This window comes from Oncorhynchus mykiss, chromosome 17 (genome assembly GCF_057628025.1).
Source record: "Oncorhynchus mykiss isolate SJ-2025 chromosome 17, ASM5762802v1, whole genome shotgun sequence".
Classification (NCBI taxonomy): Eukaryota; Metazoa; Chordata; class Actinopteri; order Salmoniformes; family Salmonidae; genus Oncorhynchus; species Oncorhynchus mykiss.
This window is the reverse complement of record NC_143038.1, coordinates 42,973,535-42,983,666: the sequence shown is the minus strand read 5'-3', so window position 1 is coordinate 42,983,666 and position 10,132 is coordinate 42,973,535. Positions and strand designations below refer to the sequence as shown.

The 10,132-nt window shown below is 41.4% G+C and overlaps 1 protein-coding gene across 4 annotated transcripts in view; it reads right to left on the bottom strand.

The window, feature by feature from the left end:
* Positions 1-2,869: 2,869 nt before the first annotated feature.
* The window catches only part of LOC110494246 (inositol 1,4,5-trisphosphate-gated calcium channel ITPR1), a 155,750-nt gene continuing 148,487 nt past the window's right edge, over positions 2,870-10,132 (bottom strand). For all 4 annotated transcript variants that reach the window (XM_036950331.2, XM_090205662.1, XM_036950332.2 and 1 more), the window contains 4 exons: positions 8,656-8,821; positions 6,815-6,975; positions 5,564-5,725; positions 2,870-5,287 (listed from right to left, as the gene is read on the bottom strand). In XM_036950331.2, the coding sequence (XP_036806226.2) occupies positions 5,201-5,287; positions 5,564-5,725; positions 6,815-6,975; positions 8,656-8,821 (576 nt within the window). In that variant the 3' untranslated portion in view covers positions 2,870-5,200. The remainder of the gene's footprint in view (positions 5,288-5,563; positions 5,726-6,814; positions 6,976-8,655; positions 8,822-10,132) is intronic.

Here is a 10,132-nt window from a genome sequence, read left to right as displayed (position 1 = left end):
CAACTCTGGTTATGAACACAAACACTGCCCACTGGGCACAGATGTCAATTTTATGTTTAATGTTGGTTTAATGTAAATTCATTGAAAATACATTGAAACAAAAGTTGATTCAACCAGTGTGCCCAGTGGATGGGGTTCTTTTACACCACTGAGTGTTAATTTAACTCCTGAATCAACACTAGAAATCAACACTAGTTAACACTGGCCAAATTGGTGCCTGCTATGAAAGGGACGCACACATCTGCATTTCAAGAACCTTTAAGAATTCTGAAGAACCGCAGATACCACGTCAAGAACCAAGCACTTAACTCACTTAAATAGGGCAAGAGTTCTTCAAGGATCCTTAAGAGTTGAGAAAGAACCATTTAAGAACCTTCAGTTTTTTCAGTGTAGATAAAGATTGAGTACACACCTCATCAACTCACAATACATTTTGTTACCAAAGAGATTAACTTTAGGGACACAAACAAGTTTAAGATTTTTAAACCAGGGCCTCCCGAGTGGCACAGCGGTCTAGAGGTGTCACTACAGACCAGGGTTCGATCCCAGGCTGTGTCGCAGCCGGCCGCGAACGGGACACCCATGAGGCGGTGCACAATTGGCCTAGCGGCGTCTGGGTTTGGGGAGGGTTTGGACAGCCGGGATGTCCTTGTCCCATCGTGCTCTTGCATCTCTTTGTGGTGGGCCGGGTGCATGCACGCTGTCTCGTGTCACCAGTTGTAGTGTTTCCTCAGGCAGATTGGTGCGTCTGGCTCCCGAGTTAAGCGAGCAGTGTATCAAGAAGCAGTGTGTCAAGAAGCAGTGCGGCTTGGCAGGGTCGTGTTACGGAGGACGCATGGCTCTCGACCTTCGCCTCTCTCGAGTCCGAACAGGAGTTGTAGCGATGGGACAAGAAAAAGGTTAAGCCAGTGTGTGTGTGTTTTGGGGGGTATACAATCATAATTGTCATGCTCATCAATTTGTTCAATATTTTAGAAGTTTATTTCCACAATTATTTTTAAAGAAATTTGGCCATCAGTCCCTTACTCAACATTAGGGGCATGGCGCCTCTGTGTAAAATGAATGACCAGAAATAAGTCTACATGAAATGTTATATTTGAAATATTGATGTGTGACATATTGTTCCTGTCAACTAGATTGTATAAATAAATGAAATAAAATACCCCATACAGATATAGATGTGATGCCCTGCCGAGGGTGAAAGTTTCCACATATCTTTCAAATACACTGTAAATAATGGATATTTTATACACATTTATTGAGAATCTGTTCAAACAGCACTCCATTTCTTGATCAACTTTGTTTCACCATTATTCTCTGCAGTCTGTGTTGCCCATAGAATAAGAATGATTCATGATTCTTCATTCTATGGCACTGGCTTCAGGTCGGCCTTTGTCGTGTTTGCCTCTGTGATGAGTGAGTCAAACCACAAACTCATTCTCACCTGGTTACTGCTCGTAAATAACAGGAACTAGTCCTGCAGCCGATGGGTGGATTAAATTATGAGAGATTTACAACGTATCACATGCTTTGGATTCACCTTCTGCTAACACTAGCATAACTGCACGCTATATGATGTAGTCGATTGCTTGTGGTTGACTGTTCTGCAGACAAATGCAAAAAATATGCACATACTGTAAAAAGCCCTTTTCAAACGAGGTGATCGAATGGATGGAGTGGGTCTTTAATGGACCTCTTGGCATCATCTACTAGCACTGTTACAGAACAGTGACTGGTAATTGTTTGCCGATGGCAGTCTGAATGGGGTAAGAGGACACTCATTTGACAACAGGTGCTGTGGTAAGAGAACACTTACCTAACGACTGGTCCAGGTGCCATGGCAATGGCACGTACCTGACTGACCTGAAGAACCATGTAACGTTATAATGGGGACAACTATTAATACCCCTTTGAGCTCTCCAGGTTGTTCCATACTAAGAAAAGGAGACTGAGGTCTTGACCCTTTTTTCCCCTCATCTTTATTAATTTATCGCTTATTTGAGGTATTTTTTATATTCCCGCTAAAGGGCATCTGCATTGTAGCTGTATATTAATTTGATCTCATACTGCTTAGTTTTATTTTCTTCAGTCTGCTTACTGTATTGGGATATCTGCCATTTTCAATCTGTATTATCCTGAAACTTTTGGAACTCGTTCAATAAAGCAACCTAAAAAACAGCAGGAGCTAAGCTGCAGGGCATTTCCTAATTAGTGTTAAAGTGAGAGAGCCTCCAGAGGAGATTTCACACTATCTGGTGGCATTCCCCTGCTTCCTGTGTGTCAGAGGACTCATTCAGCTCTGGCTGCAGTGGGCAGCACACTGCATGAATGGCACTACTCTAGTCATAAGTGGATAACCAGTTATGTGCATCGCATGATACACATTTAACAGCACACAGCAACCTAGCCCGTGTCCGTCGTTAATGCCTCATTCACTTCTAATTAGTGGGGAGAAATCACCTCCTATACAAGCTTCATCATGATGCCTCTATCTATGAAAAGCTAAAGAACTTAGAATAACAAATCTCAGAGTATATAGTATGTTCTCTTAAATGCTTACGTTAGAGGGCTTTTTCCATCCATGTGACCTGACGAAGACAAACTCTGGGACCTAGTTATAGGCTATAGGGCTCAGAGTTTTCCCTGGTCAGGTGAAGTGTTCAGGAAAAACTCCTAACCTATAAAGTAAAAAGAGTAATGGGCCAACTATTGATCCTTGGGGGACATCAATCATTAGATTCTGATACAGATTCTGTGTAATACATGTCACAATTCTTCTCTCTGTGTTGTTATATTCCATACAGATAGACAGAGGGTGATTTTTTTCACACATCTTTATTAAATAGACTTTTAAAGAATGTAATGTACATTTTAGACAGCTTGTTTTATATAGTAGTATTAAAGGCTTAAATGAGACTTTGGTCAAACAGCACTCAAAATCTTTTATATTAGTACTCTGTTTTCTTTACATGAACACTGCAATCAAACCAGGACACCTCTCTTCACGGAAGGCCCTTCACAAAACAAAGTGACAAGTAGACTTAAGAAACTAGCGATAATAACAAAAATCAGCACTGAATTGATAGTAGAAATTGATGAAAATATAAGACTGTCAGAATGTCATTCAGTGCCAACAAGGAGAAAAAAACATTCTCACTAGGTTGTTTAGTGTGCTCCCAATGTATGACGTAAGCAATACCAACACTTTTACATGTGGTGACGTCTTCAGTATGACTCTTTCTTGGCTTTCCTCATCAACTGCTACATGGGTGTACACCCCCCTCATAGTGCTCAAGTACATACCAGTGCTCACAAGAACCATCTACAGGGGACATACACACAGTACAAACAGGCAAATACACTTCAGGAGCCTGAGGACAAGACATCACAAATACATAACCTCAAACAGACGCCTCATTCTTAAAGCTTCCTGGAATGTTCAGATACCTTCAAGTCCGAATATAAGAACATTTAAACATATATAGTATATATGCACACACTCATATAAAAGTGTTTGAAAGCCAACACTCCTGGCTTTAGCAAAATACCCATGCTGTGCAAATGGATTTTGGGTTGAGTTGTCTTTTGACAAACATATATAATTGTCTCATTTGTGGGACAACATTGGTCTAAATATATTGAGAAAAAAAAAATCATAAAGGTGATCACAACTCTATTCCACCATTATTATATATATAAAAATTATAATAATTCCATCTCCCTCAGACATTATGTACACATAAAACAAATGTGTGGTTGCATATTGTAAAGTATTCATATTGCACCTCGTACAAAAATAAGATAATAATTATTGTTTGCCCACCAGGTTTCAAACACAAAACAACAGGAAAGCATCCTTCAACACAAGTGTCCCAGTGCTCTCATGAGTCCTATTGTGCAATTGTCTGAGACTTCAAATTCACCAAATACATCAAGGCCATGGGAGAGCAGAACCGTTGTCACCCATTCCAAGTGGTGAGGAAGATGGACAAGGCATTAAAGGTTAGTATGACAACCTAAGGCATATTCACTTTAGTACTTTTTACGACCTAAACTTACATAACTGGTTCCTTCTTCTTAAGTTCAAGGGCACTCTGGCACACCCCATATATTCCCCATCCACCCACTCAAACTCATGTGCACTATGCACAGTACATACTCAGTACATTACATGCATACACCCCATCTCCTAATGTGTACTAACTTCATAACTTAGTGTTGATTAAAGGGGAAATCTGCAGTTGCTACATCCATTTTTGGACTCCTATATTAATGATATAAACCCATTGATTTTTGAAGAATATGACTTATAAATATACCTCATGAGCTTAGTTCGTACCCCATCAGAACCCAAAATATCAGTTTGTTTTTACTCCAATGTTTGTAAACAATGTAAATGTAAACAAACACTGTATAGCCTCAAAACATGGTTAAAACTATACATTTGATATCATGGATGGTCAGTCCTTGAATCCATATTTCTGTCTATGAATTTAAGAGAGGTTACATTTCTCCAGGCCCATAGCTGCAGTAAAGAGGTCAATGGAATGCAGATGGTGGGGGATAGAAGGAGGATGCTGGATTGGCGCAAATCCAATCAATCAATCTGATCTAGCAAAGTGGATATTTGTCAAATCCGTCATGATTTATGTATTGTAACAGGCCCACAATGTGCTTACTAAAGTGCCACTTGGATATATTAGTTGACAGCCATACAAGCATTATACTCCGATTTGTACCTAAATATAGTGTGAAATACACATATAAACAATAGCTTAAATGTAGACTAATTTTGATTGAGGCAATGAGGGGATTTGGGATCTTTCCTCCACGCGTTTCAGTGGCATTTCTATTGTTTTGGTCAAGCTTGATTGACCTCTTTACCACATGTATCCCTCAGCTTTTTACCAAAACAGAGTCGGGGTAGCAGCTTTGATATTGTTTAAACTGCAGATTGGCGCTTTAAGGCATTCTGCACACATTCACACATAAATCCCTTCATACACATAAAGCCCATAGTAGTGTCAGGGACACTACTACTGTACATATAAACTTTGGCATACTCCTGTACCCTTCGTAGATTGTCAGAAAAAGAAGAAAAAAGACACTAAGGTCGGCCTCTCCTTTGTGTGAGTGGTCCTGGGTTAGGGTTAGGTTCCTGGGAGGTGGTGGGTGGTGGTTGTTTCCACAACGGTCCTCCTCAGGCTGGCTGCTGGGGGTTAACGTTCATGTGAGGGGGGTGGCCCAGGAGCCCAATCCTCTGCTTCTGTTTCCTCTGCTCTGTCATCTGCCAATGGGGTTGGGGGTAGGTGGTGTGACAAGGGTTATGAACTCTGGGAACCCACCCCACCCATCACAGCCAACCCCAACTCCACAAACCTTTCTCCACAACCACTCAACAGCCTGGAGCAGTGAGATTCAAACATGTCTTCTAGTCAATTCAAATGGCCCCTATCCACAGGCTTAATACGTTTTAATAAGGTTTAATAAGCAATAGTAACCTATCCAGTCATCTCAGATCTACATGAATGCCAAGCCAATTAGCTGTGCAGATGAGACTCACCTGCTCCTTGAGTTCCGTGAGCTGTCCAGACAGGTTACACACCAGCCTCATGGCCGACTCCAGCTTCTCCTGCAGGTTCCTGATCTCGTTCTGCTCGCCCTCCGCATCACTGCTCACCAGCGACATTGCACGCATCCGCGGGAACCAGTCCAGGTTGTGCTCCTGTAAATAAGAATTTGCTCTTAGTTGCACAACTGAATGCATTCAAATGACATGGGTCTTCCATGTTTAACCCAACGCCTCTGAATCATAAAAATGCGTTGAAGGCATTGAAACATAAGAGAAAGGCTGAGGGTTAGCAACAGAATCCTCCATGGAACTGTATTTGTGTTCTACACTTTGATTTGAATAGGACACCAAACTGAACCGTACGGTATGACGACCAAAAATAATGCACACCGAACAGTAAAACCTGTGACTCTCTAAGAGCGGACTACTGGCATCTCAGGTCTATCATAAAGGAATACAATCATTTACCCCATTCCCTTTCAAGTGTTTATGTTGTCACAGCTTAATCTTTTTGGGGGTTTGACAACAGTTCATGTTAAGTCTTGTCCCTCTTCATTTCTGTTCGTCTCATCCTGTGAGATCACAATGTGTGTGAGAGGGTGGCAGGTAGCCTAGCGGTTAAGAGTGTTGGGCTAGTAACCGAAAGGTTGCTGGTTTGAATCCCTGAGTCGACTAGGTGAAAAATCTGCCAATGTGCCAGTGAGCAAGGCACTTAACACTAAATAACTCCTGTAAGTCGCTCTGGATAAGAGCGTCTGCTAAGTGACTAAAATGTAAATGTGTGTCTATCATCTAGTGTGTTTGTGTCATTCAGTGTGTACGTGCCATCTCTGTCAGTTGAGGGCGGAAGGGCAAATAGCTACGTTGAGGCGTGTGTGTATGTGTCACGTTCTTCTCTCGGACTCAGTACACACACAACTACGTACACACAAGGTCAACAGAGGAGGCATTTAGGTGCTGAAAGGAGAGTCAAGATAATAAATATGCAGGCGGCCAAGGTCAGCAGCTAGTCAAGGGATTTACCTGAACAAACAACAACTCTATATATCACAACTATAATACAGTATACCCTAACCATGCAAACTTCAGTCTACCCCCAGGACAGGATGCATGTTGTAGTGTACCCTATGCACTCATGTAAGTGGGGCAGCCTGGTTATATGCTGTATCAAATGACCTGTTAGACATTGTGGTTTGAGTCCAGAGCCAGCAAAGGCCTGGTGTGTGTTTGTGTGTCTGTCACCTTGATCATCTCTGCGACGTAGCTCTCGGGGCCGGTGTACTCTGTGGAGTCCTTCACCTTGACCAGCACTATGAAGAACAGGTAGTGCCACATGTTGTGCTCCTCCTTGATGTGCTCCTCAAATGTCACCGTCTTGTTGTCAAACTTGTCTCTCTCCAGACCTGTGAGGAAACAAAACATGCGCGCACATACACACACACTTAGGAATGCTGTCAATTAGGTCGTTATGACAGAGGACCTGGTGAATGCTAGGGGTATTATTAATAAGGCTTCTAGGATAAACTAGGGGTTTGTTGTAACTTTAATGGGTTACAGAGTTAATGTTAATCAGTAAATTCATTGAGCTGTATCTACAGATATTTTCTTTAGTTATTTACATATGTAATTGTATTAGAATTCGTGTGTTGGCGATTGAGAGAACTATATACATATTTTGTTGTATGGGTTAGTATTGGATTACGCTTTGACTGCAAGCTCCAGAATGCCTTGTGACAGGAAGTAGAAAGAGAATGAGCCAGTTATGTACAAGTGATTATCCTGAATTTCGCTAGCAACTTTCTTTTGTTTTGTAGAATCTAAAAGTTGTTAAATGTTAACGTTAACAAGTAGTATTACTAAAATAATCTTTCATTTCAAACCCGACGTCCCGAGTTATTACTTTGAAGATAGTTATTCTATAGGGTTCGGGTTACGATAAAGATCGTAAATCAATTCAGAGAGGGTAAGCCATTGTCGTCCTTCCAAGAAAAGGAAAATGTGACTTCCTGAAAGCAGAGGAGCACTTTCAATCCTGTGATATAGTGTTGTGTTTAACAAGCATCTGGCAGAAGCATTTTGACCTTTCCTGTGAACAAAGAACCCTCTCTCAGTCTGATGACTAAACAACATTAGTCTTCCTGGACAGACTGGCCATATTCCCAGAATCTCCAAAATATGAAAATGATCATGTGAATTTAGGGAATGCGTGGGAAAGTGTTGTCATTTTAGATTTGATCTAACTAGGCCAAAATCCTCCGACACCTGTTTAGTTCCTGCTACTACAGTAGGTGTATTGTCATTGAAGTCATGAATAGGGATTCTATTCATGGACATACTGTATACTGGAAGAGGAACAAAGGGCATGTCTGACTGTTACTTCAGCGGCTGAGAGGAGGACCAGGTCAATGGCTTGAGCAACCTCCTCGCACACTGTGATGGGATACCATCTTTCTAATCTCTCTCCAGTCTCTTCTTTGTCTCCGTTCCCCCCAGGAAACCATGGCGATGGTGAACCCCTCTGGTCAGGCCTCATCTAACGCGTGTGAGTCATAGACCAGCTCCACATACATACAGCTCAGAAACAGACGAAAACTGATCCAAGGTCATACTGTGTGAGAACTGTCCCTGGACTAATTATATCTGCTGCCCACTGGACCCCACTACTTGACTGCCTAAGAGAGAATAAATGTGTGATGGGCAGGCAGGAATCCTCCATGACTCAGTCTTCTAGAGAAAGAGGGAGGAAAGAGGTGATGCAAGCAGTAAACTAACATTCATACAGGAAGGTCAAGCTAAGGACGTGTCTGCAGAACTTGTGCTTACTCATGAGGGTGTGTGTGTGTGTCTGTACTACCTACATACTCTGGTTATGCTCAACCACCGTGACACCATGTAGTTTATTTAGAAATAGAAAAAAGTAACCATTAAGATTATCTTGTAAAGTATAACTAAATTCTGCACGAATCTGCCAATTTTCTACTAACAAACTCAGAACAAAACTATTCAGACTAAATGTCTACCCCAGGCAAATGACTAGTAGTTCTGTTCTTCTCAGGCTAGACAGTGCAGCTATGTCTCCTCACCACAGATGAAGCAGGTGGTCTTCAAGACCTCTTCCTTCTTCTGTTTCTCACTCCTCAGGTCTGCAAAGGTATCGATGATGACTCCAAAGATTAGGTTGAGGACAATGATGATGACCATGAAGAAGAAGAGCAGGTCGTAAATCACCCTGGCCGCAAAGAGAGGCTCCTAGAAAGAGAGGGGGGGGGGGGGGATTGGAGGGAGAGGAGAGGTTATAACTTATAATACATGTTAGGAAGCATTATAAACTCCAGGTCACGACTTGTACTGTACAAGGGCTGTGGAGGTAATGAAATGTCATCAGCCGGTGATTGTCAAGCAAATAACTGGTCGGTCTCACGGTTATTGACCGTTAATTAACAAACACATTTAGCATCTCCTGACTTCCACACCTAACCTACAAAGACACTGATGCAGACCCTTGGAACATCTACATTTAATTAAAGTCTAATAAATCCATGTAATATAGCCCACACCTGCACAATAAATCTATTATTTATTTTAGACAGGTCTAAAGACACATGATAAAGAAAATGTAGTTTATTTCAGAAGAACAGAATAGCATACTCTGAGTTGTCCTTATGTTAGGTCCTGATCTGGCTTTGCCAAATGACTGTGGACTACACTAGTTCATTTAGCACACAACATTTTGTTATAATTCCATGGCATCATTTTATAGTATGAAGAACACAATTGAATAAAATAGAAAGGATATTTTCTCCAAACGATTTGAGGGAGTGCGCACATATGGCTTTTCTGTGTTGATATGCCTAATTTAGAGTTATTAATGTAACTTTAGTTGTTCTACATATGTTGGGCTATATGTTTAGATTTTTTAATACATTGTAAGGCTGCATGATGCGACTAATGACGATTTGAAAAAAGTTGCTTGAAAGTCATGAGCGCTGCTTTGTTTTTAAGCGCAGGCTGTAGACACTTCATCAGTCTCTCATTTACAATTTGAGAAGTACTTGATAATGCCTCAAAAACCAGCAGCATCCCCTTTGTGTGGCCGTAATGCACCTTAAAAAATCCATGCCGTTTGCGGCCTGTGGTCGATGTGCCCTTCTCGCTGAGTGCTGTGCGCTCCGAATCACCTCTCACTCACATGGCTCTCAATCGGGTCTTTCTCAAAGGCTACAAGTGAAGACAGACATCGGGGACGCAAATTCCGAGGTGCATATTGACGACATTGGAAGAACTGTCCACATTTACTTTGATGAGTAGGCCTAACGAACAGCAAAAGCACTAGCCTATGTCAATCTACTATCCCCCATAGAACAAAGGTTGACCTATTCTATTCTGTGTGAGAAATAAATATTCCAAACATAGTCTGAGACAGTTGTGGGATGAGAGAGATCCCAAATGAATACAACCACTAGCATCAACAAAAACTTTACGCAATGTGGCTGACGCAACAGATCAGAAAATTTAGCTTAAAATGTTCATAAACTATTAGTCTATTTCTTCACATTATAA